Raw genomic sequence first — 21,104 nt, 5'->3', positions numbered from 1 at the left:
TTTAGCATACATTTATTGCACTACATGAGTATATTTTGCATAAACTTCTATCTTTTGCATTGATTTCTATCTTTTTAATTTGGATGATTTCTCTTGGTGATATTTGATGTTAGGACGCAAAGATCTTAGCTTTGGAGCTCATTTAGAGATGAAAAATCATTGGAATGACAACTCAACATAATACATAGCCTGACCGTGGTGTCTACCATGACTGTGTATTACCTATAGATGAAGACTTAGCATCAGAGCATTGCTTGAAACTTCCAACAAGGAACACAACCTTGTTCCTCTATTATTGTTGGCGAGGAGATGTATGGAGTCAACCATGACCATGCCATTGTGCTCACCATGGCCGTGGCGGGCTAGGGTTGGTTGGTGGCACCCCATGGAAAAATAAAAAAAAAATTGTTATGTTTTGATAATTTTTGAAGTCTACAAAAGCAACTAGGGGGTGTTGGATCAAGGAATCATGGGGATCTTATGACAGGAGACCTCAAAAGAGAGACATTTTCAAAGAGATCCTAGAAGCTAAAGATTTTGATCATCAAGGAGCATGTGGAGATCATCCCAAAGCATCATCAACATTTACAAACTGAGTTTTTCTTACAAGTGCCTTTATTTTTAGTTGTAGAATTCTTTTGATAATCTCTTTGGCTTATTTCTCCATTGTGATGGAGTAATCTCCTAAATTTTAGGATTAGGGAGTAACTCGACGTTGATTTGATAATTATATGTGGCTATTCATCTCTTTTATCACATAATGTGTTAACCCTTGATTTAGTTAGTATATACATAACATGCTAATATGTTCTAACAGACGTTAGCATAGATGTTAAGGTGAGAAGGAAGAATTGAAAAGTGAACTCTAATCTTGGACATATAATAACTAAACTTGAGGGATTGTTCAAGAAAGTAGTTCAAACTCTATCAAAGGTGTCATTGGTTATCACATAGTGTAAAGAGTGTTAGTATTAGTCTCAGTACCAATTATGAGATGATTGTAAAGTACTCATTTTGTATCATATTTCATTATTAATAAAAGACAAAGTTGGTTATTATATTTATTTCAGTTCAGTACCGATTGAATAAGTATAATAATGTCCTTGGGTAGTAGGTTCTTATGTACAGTATATCAATTGGTTGAATTGATAGTTAGATATTGTAGATATACATGGAACACTACTCTTAACTATTCCTAGTCAATCTTTAACAAACAAGGACAATATTAATGGGTTGAAACTTCCATGTAGGCCAACGGATGACTTGATCTAACAAGTCATGGATATGAGATATCAGGTTGACACATAAGTATATATTAGAGAATATATATTGAATGACCTGCCATGAGAATATTTCATAGATCATTATATGAGTGACATAAACATTCTCATGTGACTATTGGTATGAATAGTCCTTAGACCTGAAGTCACTACGGTTCCCTACATAAGGAGTTGTGTATTTTGGTATCGGCAAACGTCACTTGTAACAAGGTTGACAACAAAGTCGATCACTAGGTATGCAATGAATTATATAGAGGGATATGAGTGATGTAGATGAGATCTATCCCTTCCATATAACGGAAGCGATATCTGTAGGCCCCTTGATTAGTAGGACACAAGAAAGCATGGTCATGCGCAAATGAGTCAATATGAGATATTGAGCTTATTTGATTGAGTATGTCTACTTAGAGATCAAGAAACACAAAAATGTTGATAAGAGGATGACACAGTCTATGTCTCATTAATCAATCTAGATATCAAGGATAGAGGAACCAAATCATACAAGATAATAGTCACGGACAGGTTAGGTCAGATCTCGACTTTCTCATCACTTGGGTAGCAATGATGCCTTGCTAGATGTCACTCATTGCTTATGTATCTAAATGTTGATTTGGATACATTACCAATGTTACGAGAACCTATTGGGTCACACACAAAAAATAAGTAGATTTGGAGATGGGTTCATATGATGAATCATTGGATTAAGTGTAATCCAAATTGAACTTGTTGAGTTAGACTCAATTGAATCTAATTATTAGATTGAGTCCAATTCAAACTAAACTCAAGGAGTCAATACGAATTAATGAAATAGTGATTCATTATATTTGAAATTGCATGAGATCAATTGAGTAAGACTCAATTGAATTGGACTTGAGTTAGACTCAAGTGAATTCATTCACTAAGTGAATTAATGGAGATTAATTTATTGAATTTTGAAATTCAATGAATCATTCAATTTTCGAAATTGAATTCAAAATGAAGAGATTCAAATGTGGTCCTTAATGAAGTGTAAATATTCATTAATGCTCATTAATTGAACTAATGCTCATTAAGTATTTTCATTGGATAAAAATACTTAAGTAATTTTTTTCTCTCATTGTGGTCTACTTCTTCATTCTCCTTCCTTTTTTCTTCTCCTCTAGTCCGAGACCTCCTATCAAAATTGCTAGCACAACCTTAGATGGTTGCCTTCTCCACTTTGCGATTTTGTGAGATAAACGAATACTTGTTTGTGTGGATACCATAGAGGCGTGAACATGTGATCGTACTGAGATCCAAGATGTCTGGAGTTCGTGTATACGCATCAAAGGTATACTATCATGATATAAACTTAGTATAAATTCTAACATGTCTTTCCCTTCGCATGGATCTTCTGGAGGAACTAGAAGTTTTTCGTTGGGCTTAAGCGTATCTAACGCCCTAATTCCTTACAAAGAGTCTATCCTAGTTCGGCTACCAACAAAGTAGCGTTCCCCACTACATTGTCAATAATTGTTGTGGTGAAACCGAAGTCTTTCAATTCCATTATTCAATTCCTCGACTTTCAACATTGTGTATTATCAACGAACTAGTTTTCTCCTCATCTTTCAATTCTATTTTCTTAGTGAAATTGCTTTCACAAAAATTCTCCATATTTTGATTTATCTAGATAACCTTCCATTGCACGAAAACTAGTACTCAAATCCATGATTTCTAAGGATGATAATTTTACTATTTGATAATGACCATGCACTTGCGGCATCTGTACATCAATATCCTGTGGAGGGTACTCGATTGGACGAATATGCCTCTTATGTGGTTGACCTCAGTACGATGTGGTGAGATGTTCTACGCCCTTACCTTGCTGATGTGGAGTATTGCTAGAATATTTTCTAGTTCTTTCTTTCATGAGATGAAGGGAAGCTCATTTTGGAGTATCACACAATAATTCCCTGACCACACTAATATTATTTATAAGCAAGAGCAAACAATTATTCATCCTATTGAACCACTTGGTATACTCCATTATATAGAAGTGGATTCAATAAGTTCTTAGTTTTATTAATTTAGGTATTCAAATTTTTTTTTTGAACCGATTAATCCTAGAAATGACAAACTTAATCTTATAAAAAAATTTCATCAACCATTAAAATAAATTTAGAAAGCGTAGATAGATCTTGAAAGATGATTTAGCATCACAAATGGTTTTAATATCACAAGCACATAATAAGCCCTACGAGAGCTTCGAACCCGTTCTATCTCTTACAATTACATTTTGCCAGGGGCTTCAATAAGTTCTTTATATCCCATAAGATCAGCATGAAAAGGAAATCTACAATTGACCCCTATCATATAGGTTGACACACTTGTCATTTTAACAATTCAAGGAGGATAAGAATGTCCTAACCTAGCAACGATAATGGAGTGGCAAGGAAGTCCATCAGAGAAAAAAACACTAACTGAAAGATTGATGGATAAAAGATGGTAACACGAAACTAGCCACGTGGTTAGGGAGTAAAATGAAGTAAAGTTTTAAAGTGTCAAACGATTTTTTTTTTTTACAATGCCAAAATGTTTACTATAATTTATGATTAAAGGAACATTTTCACATGGTGAAATGTCAAATATATTTTTAAATAAAAAGTGTGGAGCGATCACTGACACGCCACCACCACTGAGCGATGACCACCTCCTCGCCCAACCCACGCCCAATCACCGCTTCCGCTGTCCCCTTCCCTCCTTTAACTTCTAGTGGCTACACACGTCGAAACGTTAGCCAGAATTCATCACTTTGAATATTGATTCGCCCTATTTGTTTAAGGCAAAAGCCTGCTGGGGGGCTGCCCATTTCTCTCCTCCTCTACCTTCCTCACTGTCTCACATCAACCTGTGCAAAAAAGTCCGCAGGCTCCACAGGGTTATCTCGGCTGGTAAAGGCGTGGAAGTTTGCCACTGAGAATATGAGTTCGAGTCCGCAGGACAACAGGGATTTATTCTCTATCCCTGTGCAAAAAAGTCTCGGCCCACTACATACTTGCCACCGAGCTACCGTGATTTATCTTCCTCGTGATGATCCTGAGCAGGATACGGCGGGGGCCCTGAGGGCGAGGGTTTCGCCTTTTGCCATTGCCACTGTCTCACATCAACCTGGCTGGAGAGGAGGCAGCGCGTGGTGGGAGCACCGAGCACTCTGCGCTAGCTCTGACTGCAGCCGCATGGGGGTGGACCGGATTGAAAGCAAGTCCAAGACATAGTTGTAAATTTGGGAGTCGGGACGGAGAAGATTAATTAAATTAAAAGGAAGAGGCGTCCATGCCATTGCCTGGGAGACTGCGCACTAGTTCTCAGTGAGCGAGCTCCGCGAGTAGCTGCCTCTCTCCTTTCCACGAGCGCACCTTTCGAGATTATCATCGTCGTCTTCATCTCATTATCTCAATCAGAGCATTTTGCCGGCTACCGCTGCTCCTCCACTCCGCTACACAAAACAAAACCAAAGCACATGCTCCTCGATGCCATCGCCTCTTGTTCCCTCTCGGCTCCGCCTCCGCGCTTTTTAGCTCGCACGATCATACTGGCTCCTCACTGGAATAGATTCAGCTGATAGACAGAGAGGGGCTGCATCAGGCGCAATAAAGATGATAACGCTTTCGGACTTGTACCACGTGATGACGGCGGTGGTGCCGCTGTACGTGGCGATGATCTTAGCCTACGGGTCTGTGAAGTGGTGGAAGATCTTCACGCCGGACCAGTGCTCGGGGATCAACCGATTCGTGGCGCTCTTTGCCGTGCCGCTGCTCTCCTTCCACTTCATCTCCACCAACAATCCCTACGAGATGAACCTACATTTCATCGCCGCCGACACGTTGCAGAAGCTGATGGTGCTGGCTGTGCTCACTGCCTGGAGTCGTCTCAGCCGCCGCGGCTCCCTTGAGTGGACCATCACCATTTTCTCCCTCTCCACGCTGCCCAACACGCTGGTGATGGGCATCCCCTTGCTGAAGGGCATGTACGGTGTTTACTCCGGCAGCCTCATGGTCCAGATCGTCGTCCTCCAGTGCATCATTTGGTACACGCTTATGCTGTTCCTCTTCGAGTACCGCGCCGCCCGGATTCTCATCACCGAGCAGTTCCCCGACACTGCCGCCGCCATCGCCTCCATCACCGTCGACTCTGACGTCACCTCCCTCGACGGACACCGGGATCTGATCGAGACCGAGGCCGAGATCAAAGAGGACGGTAAGCTGTACGTCACCGTACGGCGCTCCAACGCTTCCCGCTCCGACATATACTCCCGGCGCTCCATGGGCATCTCTGGAGCCACGCCGCGACCGTCAAACCTCACCAATGCCGAGATCTACTCGCTGCAATCGTCTCACAACCCCACGCCCCGCGGTTCCAGCTTCAACCATAACGACTTCTACTCCATGGTCGGCCGCAGCTCCAACTTCGGACCCGCCGACGCTTACGGCGTACGGGGAGCCGCCACTCCGCGCGCCTCCAACTTCGAGGAGGATGCCAGTGCCGTCGCCGGGGGCAACGCGGTGGCCAAATCCAAGTGTAACTACCCTACACCAAATCCTTCGGTCTTCAACCCTCCGACGGTAAGTGCTCCAAAGCCGACAGTGACGACGCCATCGACGACGGCACCCAGAAAGGCCAACGGGCAAGCGGTTCCTTTGTTCAAGGCCGAGGGAGACGGTGGGACCAAGGATCTCCACATGTTCGTGTGGAGCTCCAGCGCATCGCCGGTCTCTGATGTGTTTGGCGGCGGTGTGAACAACCACCACGACTATGGCTTGCCTGCCGCGGATCCTTGCGCAATCAAAGAAGTCCGGATGGCTGTTTCTCCGGGCAAAAGTGACCATCTTAACTTGGTTGAGTTTTTAAATCAATTATTTTCTGTTTAACCAAGGAATTGATTGCTACAGTGAAGGAAAACCGGGAGGAGTGTATGGATGGCGGCCACGACTACGTGGACGAGAAGGGGCAAGGAACGGGAACCAAAGTTAGTGTCATGCGCACCGCGGGCATGCCACCGACGAGCGTTATGACGAGGTTGATCCTGATCATGGTGTGGAGGAAGCTGATCCGCAATCCCAACACCTACTCCAGCCTCATCGGCCTGGTTTGGTCCCTCGTCTCCTTCAAGTACCGTCTATATCATCCACGCAACACACTTCAAATCCTTCATCCAGTAGCACATTTAGAACTAATTGCGCGTTGACGATGCAGATGGAAGGTAAACATGCCTGACATTGTATCGCACTCTATCTCCATCTTGTCGGATGCAGGCCTGGGAATGGCTATGTTCAGCTTGGGTCAGTAGCGTAGTCAGTACCTGTCGCGCTTCATCGTTTATCCTTTTTGAAGCCAGTGAGACACGTTGCTTAAGATCTCTCGATGGACATTGTGCAGGGCTGTTCATGGCGCTGCAGCCGAGGATCATAGCATGTGGGAATTCGGTTGCGGTTTTTGCTATGGCGGTGAGGTTCCTAACAGGCCCAGCTGTAATGGCAGCGGCCTCCTTTGCCGTTGGGCTCCGCGGCGTGCTCCTCCGTATCGCCATTGTCCAGGTACGCTACATGCCTCATTCTATCTTTTTGCAAGCAAGTAGTAAGGACTCGGTCCTGTCTGTCTACCTTTACCTCTCCCGTCCCTTCCCATCCCATCCCATCCCATCAACTGGCGCCTCTGCTTCTGACACGCCGAATCCAACGCCATCGCCCTGCTTATTCAATGCGTTTCTTTCTTTTGGCATGCAGGCGGCACTGCCTCAGGGCATTGTCCCCTTTGTATTCGCCAAGGAGTACAGCTTGCATCCTGATATCCTCAGCACAGCGTGAGTCCAGCTCTGCAACATTCTCGTCTCCTGCTCTTTCACTCTTCTCACCGTTACTCTTGGTTTTTTTTTTTCACTTTGCAGGGTCATATTTGGAATGCTCATCGCTCTGCCCATAACACTCCTCTACTACATTCTACTTGGCCTGTGAGGATCCTTTCATGTAACTGCTCTAGTCTCTCTATCTCTCTCCACAGGAAATGGCAGCATTGCTGGGCAAGATTAACTCATGCAGTAATTAACACAAAGTTGTGCTTGCCATAGTGCAGATAAATCTATTGCGACATCTTGCTGTTGTGAAATTATGTGTCGAATTCAATCTCAGAGAGCTCTTTCTTCTTCCCCATTAGTTCCGTTCATTTTATCGTGCATAATTCTATTGCGTTCTTTCCGTGACCGGACGAGTAAAACATTAATGTAGCTAAAAGGGGAAGATGATAGTGTATTGGGATCAAACATGGAAAAAAGTGGTTTCTGTGTCAAAGGGGCATAGCAAATGGTATAAGCTGATAAAATTGACGGTGAAGCCATAATACGTGTATGAACATGTACGATTGAAGCTCAAGTAAAAATAGAAATGACTTGATCAATTTTCACATTTAAATGTGTCTATAAACATCATTTCTCATAATGCAATGAAAAACCTATGCAGTTTCTTACTAATTTTTTTTGGGTAATCTATTAAACGAAGTGCATTCAAAAACACTTAGATTGAACTTCTAACTTTATAAAACTAAATTACATATTGATTTTTTAAAAACACTCCACCTTAGAACATCCACAATCTTCCAGGAGCTCCTTGTCTATGTGGTTCAAGCTCCCTCCCAGCTCCTTCATTTTCTAACAAGAAGCGGCTTCTTCCTTTGTTTTTTATTTTATTTTTTTTTAAGTTTTGTTTTTTTAAAATAAAAATAATATAATATCAAAAATAATAATTTATGATAAAATGTGGAATGTATAAAGTTGTTAGGAGATTTGTTTATAATAGAAATAGGTGAGATTTTTTATTTTTGACATGGATATGATTGCCGTCCAAAATTCATGATCTGATATTATAATAATCACAAACAATCCTACAACAACTTTTACACACAACAGTTAGTTGCTGCCATAAACTCATGTTTTGATACTATAATAATCACAAACAATCCTGCAACATCCTTTAAAGCTTAACAAATTGATTGGTTGTGGATAGTCCCCTTTGCATATTTGTAGTGTAAAAGTGAATTGAGATATTCTCACCTAATAGTCTTCTTTATGTTTTCACATGAAAATTTTGTACATGTGTTGTTTATTTACTTGAAGGTCCTTACAATTCATCCTTTTCCTACCTCTTTTATTCATTATATATAGAATTAATCTAGTCTGCTTCTTGACTCTTTAATTGATTGAGATAGTTATGGTTTTCAAGTAAACAAAAGTTTTTGATGTCCAAGGCTGCCTAGTATTCATTCCTAATAACAACTGAGATAGTCATGGACTAGCCAATATCTAAAATGGTAACATTTTGCTTTGTTAATTGCCTAGTTGACTTAGCTATTAGTTGATCAATTTTTTCATTAGTCAATTGATTCAAACCACAAATTCCAAATAGATACTTTTTGTGTCCTAATGATCAAGTTGATATTCATCTCCTTGTCTCAACAACTCTTCGATGTTCCTCGTTGTGGAGTCCCTCATATGTCCATGCCATCCTTCTCCAAATCGTAAAACCTCCTGCCATCCAACCATCAAACCTTGGCCCATGCTAAATTTCTATGAATTGCATAGTCTTGAATGACTTCACACACATTTCAAACACAATAATGAGCCTAACTTAAATTCTTTACCTAAACTGTCAAAATCATGATCAATCTTGATCTTAAGAGTTGATTGTACTAACAATATTTCCTTTTGATGATTAACAATATATTTGAGTTAGGTAAAATATCAACAAGATCTGAATGAAAATATGAAATTCCCCCTGCAACCTAAGTTCTCTCTTAAATTAGAAGTTGTTCAAAAATAAGCTAGAAATAATAGAAACTACCTTAACCATTCACTCTTTTCTCCCTTTGCCGTTCATATAAAAGATTACATCCAAAATTATCTAAAACTAATAAGGTTGATCATAAACGAGTATTCCATATATGAAGTACGAAAATATAATAAAAAATAAGTCAAAAAACATCATATCAAAACATTCAGTACGATATCAATCGATTGAAATCAACTACTAGTTGACTGAACCAAATCTAGTTGATTGATTTCTAACATAGTGGACGAGATATAAATTATTTCAATGCTAAATTCACAAACTATATTAATAAATCTATAGACCACTAAAGTTTTGTAGAAGAATTTATCTGATGCATACCTATCATGGATTTTTTTATAAAAATATATTTGAAAATTTGAAATTGATAAAAGTAAGAAAACATTTAGAAATCTTAATTAATTAACAATTCACTAAAGCATATTTTGAAACTCATTTTTCAAAATAGTAAGTAAGGGTATATACTAGTATTTTAAACAAAGATTTTCAACTTATGATTTAGGAGCTAAATGTTCGTTAATTGAAACATGTGTCTTCTACATAATTGGTTAACAAGTTAATTTCAAAATACCGCAATGATTCATTCATATGCCTTTAACATTGTGAACTATGAAGTCATCCTATGCATCTCACTTGTGTATAAGTGTCTTAATATAAAAATAATGTTCATCCTATCATTTTATGTTAGATGTAAGAATTAAGGTATTCCTCTTGCTAATTGATCATGCAATTCTACCCAAAATAAACTCCAAAATGCCAAGTCAATCATTTAAGTGAATTTTTGAGTTAAGTTCTGCATGATTTACTTGTTGGAAATGGGGAGAGTGGGGAACATGACCCATATTCCCCACTATCCATAATGGAAAAGTCCATTATGCCCCTAGTGTATTTCCCTATATAAAGGGGGTCCGTCCAAGGCTCAGGTGGTGTGTGAAATCACGATCGTGCGACGAGAGTAAGAGGAGAACATCCAAAGTGGCGAGATTTGGTTTGTGGAATTGCGGAGGACTTTCCGATCCTGTGATCGCTCTTCCGATAGCGAGCTTCATCATTGCTGATTGCGGATCTGCGGGAGATCACTGTAAGTTTTTATTGCATTTAATTAATTCGTCTATCATGCATTTAGAACATATTTTCTATATTGGTATCAGAGCGCGTAGTTATTTCTAAATGCTTAGAGACGAATTATAAAATCGTTGTTCGGATGTTTTCTCGATTTGTCATTTTCCGTCGCTGTTTTGCACGACTAATATGTCGTAGCATACACGTTGTGCCAAATTTATAAAATCGAGATCGTTGGATTTGCCGGCAATGGCAGTCTGTGGCCGTGGTTGGCGTCCTGGCTGGCCGGCTATGTGTTGGTGGCTAGGACAGGCAGAACCACTGTCGGCGATCTCGTCGGGCCTAAAGATGACTGGTTTATGGTACCGGAAAGGATCGATTGCCACCGGCAGAAGGTAGACATGACCAGCGATCGTGTCCGTCGCGGCGTGGGCGGTTTCCACGGTGTGATTGAAAAAGGCAGCGTGGCAGCATGCACAACGTTCACAGAATGCGTGGCGTGCGTGCGTGCGTGCATGGGGACGTGGTGGCGATGAAAACGGCGAAGAGATCAACATTATGTTTCTGTTTTGATTGTTTTGAATTTTTTCAAAACAAAAACGGAAAAAAAAAAACAAAGGCAGTAGCGGGCGTGAGCAGCGTTCGTGAGGAAACATTTCATGAGGAAAAATTTGATTTATTTAAATCAAATTTATATATATATATATATATATATATATATAAATAAAGATGTTGCATGCAATTAAAAAAAAAAAACCGAAACCTTTTTGATTTCGAATTGCTCTTCCTGTAAAATTTTTTTTTAAGCTTTTGTGTTAAAAAAAAAAAAATTTATGCATGTTAAAATTAATTAAAATTATGATTGTTAGTCTAATTTTAATTAATTAGGTGGGTTTAAATTGGTTGGTCCAATTAGACCCGGTTTAGATTAAATCATTGGGTTTAATTAAACCAATTTGATTCAACCTCAAATTAATTTGGGTTGATTAATTAGAGCTTAGACCAAATATGATCAAATGACCAGATTTTTTCTAATAGGTCAGATTTGATCATAACAATTAGATTTGTTCTAATTGATCGGACTTAAACCAATGACCATTGGTTTGATCAAACGGACCTGAGTTTGATCAATAAGTCTGAAATTGGTTGAAATGGACTTAGAGAAAAAGTAACAGAACATAGGTACAAAAATCCCTGTCCAATTAGATTAGTTCTAATTAAAGACAATGGACCAAACTTAGGATCTGAATTCCTAATCAACCGATCCAATGGATCTGACCAATTAGATTAGTTCTAATTGTCGACTTAACTCCTGAAAATCGAGAAGATTTGTTTTTCTTGATTTATTATGTTGGTACTATGCCTGTATAAATTGAAATAAGCCGGTTTTGTACTGGTTAGTCGGTTTTGTACTGACTTATTTATTTTCAATTTTTCAGATGGCACGGACGATTACCACATTGACTCGTCGCGAAGTGCGACGAAATCAGCTCAGGGAGGAGATTCAGGAGATAGAGTATAACTCTGCTTATGGAGTCGATGGACACATTGGACGGCTTGATGATCTGTTTTGGAAACTTGAGCGAGAAGAGTTTCCAGTCCTCGACAGTTATAGGATTTAGGCTTTGATGCAATCATTGCCAGAAAATCCTAGGATGATAACAGACTATATTTGGGGGCGTCATCAAGGACGCGTCACATATTCTGTATTATGTGAGGAGCTGCTTCATCATATGACTGAAGAGGATCCGGAAGAGTTCGAAGAGGACCCGGAAATGATCGAGGAGGAACCAGAAGAGGATCCAATTGTGGATCCAATTGAAAATCTTGAAGTTGTCATGCCTGGGATTACCTCAAATGAGTCCAGACTGAGAGGGATTATATTAGCCACTGCACTAGTGTCTGTCCTAGTGGGAGTGGTAGTTGCCTATCTAGTTTATTAGAGTTCTGTTATTTTTATTGTCGTTTTGTATGAACAATAGTTAGTCTATTTCATTCATGTCAGTTGGTTATATGTTAACAATTTGCAGCATAATTTTATATTAATGATATGTTCATTTATTTATGCTGTTTGCTTGACATGATGCATGATTAGTTCATGATATATTAAATGATTAGTTCATTTAATTTAAAAAAAAAATACATGATATGTTAAATGATTAGTTCATTTAATTAATGAATTCATGATATTATAAATGATTAGTTCATTTGTTGGGATGTATGTAATAGAATTGATTAATATTAATTTGATTGGTCATACAGATGATGAGTGAAAACACAGTTGTCACTTGATTTTGTAAACCAACTCAAAGTAATATTAAGTCAATCATAAATTGCATACATATGATATACACTGAATACTAAATAATTTGTTTATTTATGATAGATTATGACAACCAAAAACATAATAGCTGAACTCAACAAAGGTGAAAAACTTAATGGGGATAACTACAAGATCTGGCACCTCAAGATACAATATGTACTTGAGGAACAAGAAGTTCTAGAGGCTGTAAATCAAGTTATGGATGTACCTGTAGATGGTCCCACTGCACAACATAGACGAGATCTTGATGCCTATAAGGCATGGAAGAAAAAGGACTCCACTGCAAAGGGTATATTGATTAGTTCAATGGTAGACGACCTAGTTTTTGAATATGAGTCATATCTGATGGCTCATGAAGTCTGGGTTGCCCTTAAAGAAAAATACAGTGGAGTAAGTCTGAGCAAGCTTCGACAGCTGACAATTAAATTTGACAGCTACAAAAAGCGTCCGAATGTGTCAATGGTTCAACACCTCAGGGAGATGTCGAACATGATTCGGGAGCTTAAAACTGCTGGTCATGAGTTGACTGATGAACAACAGGTTCAAGCAGTTATACGTTCACTTCCAGATTCTTGGGAGACCATGAAGCAGACCTTAACTCACAGTGAGAGTATCAAGACTTTCACTGACGTCTCACGCCATGTAGAATTGGAGGCGGAGAGAGTTGAATCCGCAAGGATTTCGGGACAAGCCTATGTGGCTGTAGGTTCTGCAGGATCATATGGATCTAAGAAAAAGAAATGGTTTAAGAAAGGAAAGGGAAAGAAGAGGGAAGCTGCTGTTGTGGGACAAGGCCCAATCAAGAAGATAGTCAAGAAGACTGGAAAGAAACCTAAAAACAAGTTGACTTGTTTTAATTGTGGCAAAAAGGGCCACTTTGCTCGGGAGTGCAATGAGCCGAAAAAGGTAAATCCAAGTGTGTCTTCTTTTCAAGAGCATTTTGTTGCTAGTTCAGTGTTGTTAGCTGATTCTTATCCTTTATGGATTATAGATTCGGGAGCAACCAACCATGTAGCTCGGGAACGAGTTACATTTGTTGAGTACCGTCGGGTACCAGCTGGCAACAAGTGGATCTATGTGGGAAATAATGCAAGAGTTGAAGTTAAAGGAGTCGGCACTTGCAAACTCAACCTACGTGGTGGTAGAGTTTTATTTCTACATGATGTCCTGTATGCTCCTGAAATTCGACGGAATCTTGTTTCCGTTACGTGTCTTCTTGATTTAGGGTATTGTATTAATTTTTACAGTCGGTCTGTTGAACTTAAGATTGACTCAGTGTCAATCGGATATGGTTTTTTAACAAATGGTTTTATGGTTCTTGATGTAGAACCAGATGTCAATTATGCTATTGATGGTTGTTTTTCAAACATTGCTTTAACTAGTGATGCAGATATAACTGATGAGGTTTGGCATGCTAGATTATGACATATAGGACAAGAACGTATGAATCGATTAGCTAAAGAGGGTCTATTGGGCACTCGAGCTAAGATTCAATTGTCTATATGTGAGCATTGTCTTGCTGGAAAAGCAACTAGGAAACCATTTGGTAAGGCTATTAGATCTGAATCAACATTGCAGTTAATTCATTCGGACATTTGTGGTCCAATGAATGTGAAGGCTAGACATGGAGCTTCCTATTTCATTACATTTATTGATGATTTCTCTAGGTTCGGTCATGTGTATTTGATTTCTCACAAATCCGAAGCATTAGATTGCTTCATTCGTTATATGAACGAAGTTGAGAATCAAACGGAACGTAAAGTTAAGACTTTACGCACTGACCGTGGAGGGGAGTATTTGTCTGATATGTTCAAGACAATATGTAATGATAGAGGGATTATTAGACAGCTGACAATCCCTGGAACTCCACAACAAAATGGGGTAGCTGAAAGAAGAAATAGGACTCTTCTTGAAATGGTTAGGTCTATGATGGCGCAAGCTAATTTGCCAATTTCCTATTGGGGAGATGCATTATTAACTGCAGCCTATATACTTAACAAAGTGCCTTCAAAGTCAGTTCCATCTACCCCATATGAACGTTGGACAGGCAGAAAACCAGATTTGAGTAATCTGAGACCTTGGGGGTCAGCTGCTTATGTTCATGATAGTTCTCACAAGTATGGAAAACTGGGGCCTAGAGGTAAGAAATGTATCTTTATAAGATATCATGAGACCTCCAAAGGTTATGTTTTCATAGGTGAGCAACTAGATGGAACCATCTCCGAAATAGACTCGAGAGATGCGACTTTTCTCGAAACAGAGTTCCCAATCAGAGGTGATGTTGATAAAAATGTTCCTCTATTTGAGGAGGATGAGATATTATCAACAAGAGAGGTGTCAAAAGGGATACCTGAGTCTAGTCAACCGAGTGGGAGTGATATGCCGAGTCATGAGTTGACTTCTCAACAGCCCAACTTACGGAGAAGTGTTCGTAAGATCAAACCTAAGAAGAGGTTTGATATTGAGAATGAGGCATTGGTTACACTTTCAATTGACGACGACGAGCCTCAATCCATTGAGGATGCATTGGGATGTAGAGTTAGAGAAAAATGGAAAGCTGCAATGGTTGAAGAGATGGAGTCCATGATTCAAAATCATGTTTGGGACTTAGTCGATCTTCCTCCGGGCCGAAGGGCTATTGGGAATAAATGGATTCTCAAAATAAAGAGGAAAGCAGATGGATCGATTAACAGATACAAAGCTCGTTTAGTTGCAAAAGGATATACCCAAATGGAGGGTATTGACTTTGAAGAGACATTTTCTCCCGTAGTGAAATTTGTATCAATAAGAGTTATTTTGGCTTTTGTGGCACATTATGACTTAGAATTACATCAAATGGATGTTAAAATCGCTTTCCTTAACGGTGATCTTGACGAAGAAATCTATATGGTTCAACCAGAAGGTTTTATTGCTAAAGGCCAAGAGCAAAAAGTATGTAGACTTAGAAAGTCTATATATGAGCTAAAGCAAGCGTCAAGACAATGGAACATAAGATTTAACGAAGTCGTTTTATCTTATGGTTTCGAGATGATCAATGAGGATTATTGTGTTTTCCTGAAAAAGGAAAAAGGAAAATATGTCATTTTATCATTATATGTTGATGATATGCTGATAGCTGGAAATGACATAGGATATGTGAATGAAGTCAAGAAGTGGCTGTCATCACAATTTGATACAACAGATATGGGAGAAGCTGAATACATCTTAGGGGTGAAGATCATAAGAGATCGTCCTAAAAGACTTTTGGGTCTGTCACAAGAGTCTTATATAAAGAAGATGTTACATCATTTCAGCATGTCTAATTGCAACATAGAACATACACCTATTGTGAAAGGTACTGTGTTGAGCAAGAGTATGTGTCCTAAAACTCCAGAGGAAATAGCTGAGATGAATAAAAAACCATATGCCAGTGCTATTGGTAGTTTGATGTACACTATGTTGTGTACACGTCCCGATATCAGCTATGTTGTGGGCTTGGTCAGTCGCTTCCAGTCAAACCCAGGACCGAGACACTGGAAGGCAGTAAAAAGGATATTCAGATATCTGAAGGCGACAACAGATTATTGTCTCTGTTTTCAAGGATCAGATATGAGTCTGAAAGGTTATTCAGATGCAGATTGGGCTGGAGACCTGGATGATAGAAAATCCACATCAGGCTATGCATTCTTGCTGAATGGTGGCGCCATCTCCTGGAACAGCAAGAAACAAGCTTGTGTAGCTTTGTCGACTATGGAAGCTGAATATGTGGCATGTTCAGCAGCTGTGCAAGAAGTAGTCTGGTTGAGAAGGTTTCTGAAGCATCTGAAAATTGCTGAGGATAGTGGGAGTCCAGTAACTGTCTACTGTGATAGTCAAGCTGCAATAGCTTTTTCCAAGGATCCCAAATATCATAGCAAAGGCAAGCATATAGAAATTAAATATAATTATGTAAGGGATATTGTGGCTAAAAGAAAAGTCATTATTGAGTATGTCCCTACACGTGTTATGCTTGCAGATCCTTTTACTAAGCCAATGACTAAAGAGTCATTTAAAGAACATGTAAAGTCTTTGGGACTTCGTAGAATGTAACAATATTGAAATAACAATCAGATTTTGTGTTATGATTGTGTCATTTGCCATAATTTATTCAGTGTATATGTTGTATTTGTTACATTCATGTAAGATCTCGGTGAGCATGTTGGCAGGTGGAGATTGGTCCACTCACATGGACAATCATCTCTGTTTGTTAAGTACAAATAGGGGTAAGACCGTTACTTATGAAACAGCTTACGTAGCTGAAATTATGAAATTAGAGACAGATTCATAAGTTGAGGTCGCCTTGATAATTGTGTCAAGATGAGATCATTTATGTGTAAATAATGATCGAAGTAAATGAACCCACCATTTACTGAACCTGTTGAAAGCCAGATTAGAATTCATATGTTGAATTCAGGATTAGACATTAGGTATGTCTAGATCGAAATCTGTATGATGTTAAATTTGAAGACAACATGCACTCTTTTTAGTAAAGAGAATAACATCGTAGCATGTGATTCATACCACATGTGCTATTGCGACAATAAAGGTAGTAGGAGAATGAATCCCTGTTTCTCTACTATGTGAGACCTTTGAGATTATATGTTAATCTCAATTTTTGCCTTAGTGACTATTTAGCTGTTTACTTGAAGTTTTAATCAGTGACTGCTACTTTAGCGTGTATCCTATGACTATGGATGATTCGGTCTATGCAGCATAACTAGAAAAGCGACTGATTAAAATGAATTGATTCTAGCTAAAAAGGAAGATTAAATATATTTACATCTTTTGTTATTATTCACTGGTCGACCCATTTCTGTTATGTATGGAAATGAATGTGAATATAGGATATGGAACATGCTCATGACATAGTGGTCATTATAAGGGATTAGAAATGTTCATATCGATGTAAATGAAAATTATTTAATTTGGGTAAATAGCAAGACATGAATATCTTCAAGATAATGGCTGTGTGTCATTTGAAGATTGGATGAATCCTGGATAAAGGCTATGTGCCACCAGGAAAGTGGCTAAGTGCCATAAAGAGTGTGTCTCTAATTTATTTGAGCAGCTAAGCAAAGTGTAACAACTTTATTAGCATTGATTGCTCAACGAGCGGCTAAGTCAAGGTGTAACAATCTTCTTAGCAACTATCGCTCAGTGTGCTTGCTGTCGCACGAACCATTTTCTCTAAGTATGGATTGGATGTTCTCATATGGTCTATGTGACTAAACTCTCTAATAGTCTATGTGACTTATTAAGTCTTTGTGACTTACCTGAATGAACTAGTCTTAGTGACTTACCTTGGACGAGTGGGAGATGTTGGAAATGGGGAGAGTGGGGAACGTGACCCATATTCCCCACTATCCATAATGGAAAAGTCCATTATGCCCCTAGTGTATTTCCCTATATAAAGGGGGTCCGTCCAAGGCTCAGGTGGTGTGTGAAATCGCGATCGTGCGACGAGAGTAAGAGGAGAACATCCAAAGCGGCGAGATTTGGTTTGTGGAATTGCGGAGGGCTTTCCGATCCTGTGATCGCTCTTCCGATAGCGAGCTTCGTCATTGCCGATTGCGGATCTGCGGGAGATCGCTGTAAATTTTTATTGCATTTAATTAATTCGTCTATCATGCATTTAGAATATATTTTCTATATTACTATACTAAATCATTAGAATGAATGAGAAGTGTTTTCTATTCCTAAAACAAGATTGATGCAATCGGGTCAATTAAATATTCTATTGGCACTCATTCCTCACAAATGACCTTAGTTTTGGGTTGTCTTCGAGTTGTATGGCAAATATAGGATTTTTCTAACATGTTCAAAGACTATATGCCAATAGTAAATTTTTCTAAGGCTAATTTTAAAGTGTTACTTTTCAAAGATTCATTTTCTACTTCTAGTTTATTTGTCCAATTGTCATACAAATAAACTTTTCTTAGCTTCAAAAGTGGACGTTTCCTTTTTATTTTTTTATTTTACATTTTTTTCACATTAATCTAGTAACTTGTTTAAGGAATTTACAAGATCTACTAATTCAGCTTCGTAAGAGGAAGAATTTTTAATAAAAAAAATCATTATTTTGGGATGAATTTATAAAATATTTTCATTGTAAAATTTATTGGGACGAAAACATTTTCGTCCCAAAATTCTTGTTGCCAACTTAGCAACGAATTTGGTGACAAAATTAGTGACAAATAATATTTTTGTCCCCAAATTTGTCTCCAAATTTGCAACAACAACAATATTCGTCACAAATTGCTGTAAAATTGGGGACGAATTCGGAAACAAAATTGGCAATGAATTAAAATTTTGTCTTCAAATTTGTTGCAAATTCTGCAATAAAATTTATATTCGTCGCAAAATTGTCAATGCCAATCTGCAACAAAAATAACTCTTGCGACGAATAATATTTTTGTTGAAGAATTTACAATGATTTTGGCGATGAAAATAATAATATAAAAAAATTGTGATCTGTGATAAATTAATTTTCGTCTCAAATTTGTAACAAATTTGGCGACGAAAATAATAACAAAAAAAAAATTATGATCTATGATAAATTATTTAAACCCAAAATTTCCTACAAAATCAATTTGTTTATGCAATTTCCAATCCAATACATATTTAATATATATACACATCTATTTTAAATGTGCGTTTAGTTCAAGTTATCATATATAACCTTGGTTATGTGATTACCTGGTAATCACATAATCAAGGTAACGGGGAATAAAACATAACCAAATATTATTTGGTTCAACCTAGGTAATGTAGCAAAAACTTATTTGTTTGAAAGTTTTAATGAATAACCTAGTTTAATATTTTAATGTATTACTCTCAGTTACAAAATCAATCATTTTTTATTTTTTACGTTTCTTTTTTTTTTTATATTTTTTATTTATTTGTTTACTTTTCTTTTCTTATGTTTTTATGTATTTTTTTTAATTTTTAATTTTTTACATTTTTTTACATTTTTATTTTTTTTAATTTTACATTTTTTGTTTTTTTTTAAAAATTTTTTACATGTTTTTTTTATTTTTTAAACATTTTTTATTTTTATTATTTTTAAAATTTTTTTATTTTTATTTTTTTGAGTTTTTTAAATTATTTTTCACATTTTTCTCTTATCAGAGGGTATTTTTGGTAAAAAAAATTGTTAATTCCAGAATTAAGAAAAACCTTAGTTTTCTGAGGTTTTCCGATTCTAGGTTGCATGCATGCTCCTTTTACTGACGTGTCGGACATGAAATATTACTCGAGAATCATCAATTACCTAAATCAAACAGGGTTTTCATTGATAACCTTGGATGGATAACCAAGATTATTAAGGATAATCCCCAACCAAATGCACCCTAAGAGTAATATAAATCCAAAGTTCTCAAAAAATTATACAAGAACTTTCTTCTTAAGAGTCCAAGAACTTATACAAGTCTAATAGTCCAAAAAGTAATACAAATCCAACACCTCCTTAAAGTTATATAAGTTTTTTCAAAATAAACAATACATACATGAACTCATTTTTTGCACAAACTATCTTCCCCATCAAATCTTTTTTCCTGCATAAAAATATACAAACAAATCAGATCATTTCTAACAAGAAAGATAATTACTTAAATTATAAAATTAGAGTGATATTAGAGGCTAGTGATCGACTTGAATATCAACATGTATGTCTTGCTATTTACAAATAATGTAGCATGATAAATTTGAATACATTTGTCATCAATCTGTTATTTTTTCTGCCCTTATGGTTCATATACAAAAATGAAACATTAATTATTTTAATTGATAACTACTGCATTAAGAATTAAAGGAATCATTTTTTTTCTCAAGTAAGTAATGTTTTTAGCAAGCTTTGAACCCAGGAGTATTTTGCAACAAAAATTCTACTCTGCAATCCTTGCCAAGCACCACTATGCTTGCAAGTCCTGCAATTCAACACCTTCCTCTCCACCTTCCTCTCCATTAGGTACAAGTATCCTAATTATGTTACAACCTATTTCACCATATTCAATTATAACTACAAGTATCCTCAATATGATACAACATATTTCACCACATCAAATTGTAACTATAAGTATCCTAAATATAATACAACCTATTTCACTACATCAAATTGTAACTACAAGTATCCTAAATATGATACAACCTATTTCACTACATCAAACTATAGCTACAAAAATCCTATTAGGTTTAATCTGACATGGAGAGAATGAGGTGTTGGAACCCCAAGGTTATTTTCGTGTGATCAACAAGTTAAGTTAGGTCCTGTGTGTTTCTAACCTCGTGTCTAAGTGTGCAGGAGCTTAGGAGCACAGGTAGCCGAGTGGAAGACGTAGCTAGCGAGAAGGACGGCACGCGGTGCGTCCGAGGGACGAGGCGCTACGGAAGAGTACACCGGCGGACGAGAAGGAAGCGTGCGGTGGTTCCGAGGGACGAAAGCCGAAGCGGAAGACTGCTCGAGGAGCAAGAGACGCATCTAGCAATAAGGACGGCATGCGGTGCGTCCGAGGGACGAAGACTGCGGATGAGTACGCGGGCGGATGAGAAGGAAACACGCGGCGATTCCGA

General features: G+C 38.0%; 1 protein-coding gene across 2 annotated transcripts; it reads left to right on the top strand.

The window, feature by feature from the left end:
• The first annotated feature begins 4,419 nt into the window (after nucleotides 1–4,419).
• Nucleotides 4,420–7,702, top strand: LOC122027817 (probable auxin efflux carrier component 1c). 2 transcript variants are annotated; one of them, XM_042586825.1, is made up of 6 exons: nucleotides 4,428–6,116; nucleotides 6,188–6,407; nucleotides 6,492–6,577; nucleotides 6,675–6,832; nucleotides 7,022–7,098; nucleotides 7,183–7,702. In XM_042586825.1, exons 1-6 carry the CDS (start codon nucleotides 4,895–4,897, stop codon nucleotides 7,247–7,249), a joined length of 1,830 nt encoding a protein of 609 aa, XP_042442759.1. In that variant the 5' UTR covers nucleotides 4,428–4,894; the 3' UTR covers nucleotides 7,250–7,702. The 2 variants fall into 2 exon arrangements, with proteins under 2 accessions (XP_042442758.1, XP_042442759.1); XM_042586824.1 differs by having other exon boundaries at nucleotides 4,420–6,116; nucleotides 6,675–7,098.
• Nucleotides 7,703–21,104: the final 13,402 nt, after the last annotated feature.

The sequence above is a fragment of the Zingiber officinale genome, chromosome 10A, assembly GCF_018446385.1.
Source record: "Zingiber officinale cultivar Zhangliang chromosome 10A, Zo_v1.1, whole genome shotgun sequence".
Classification (NCBI taxonomy): Eukaryota; Viridiplantae; Streptophyta; class Magnoliopsida; order Zingiberales; family Zingiberaceae; genus Zingiber; species Zingiber officinale.
Note: the sequence above shows the minus strand (reverse complement) of the source record. Positions and strands in the feature narration are given on the sequence as shown.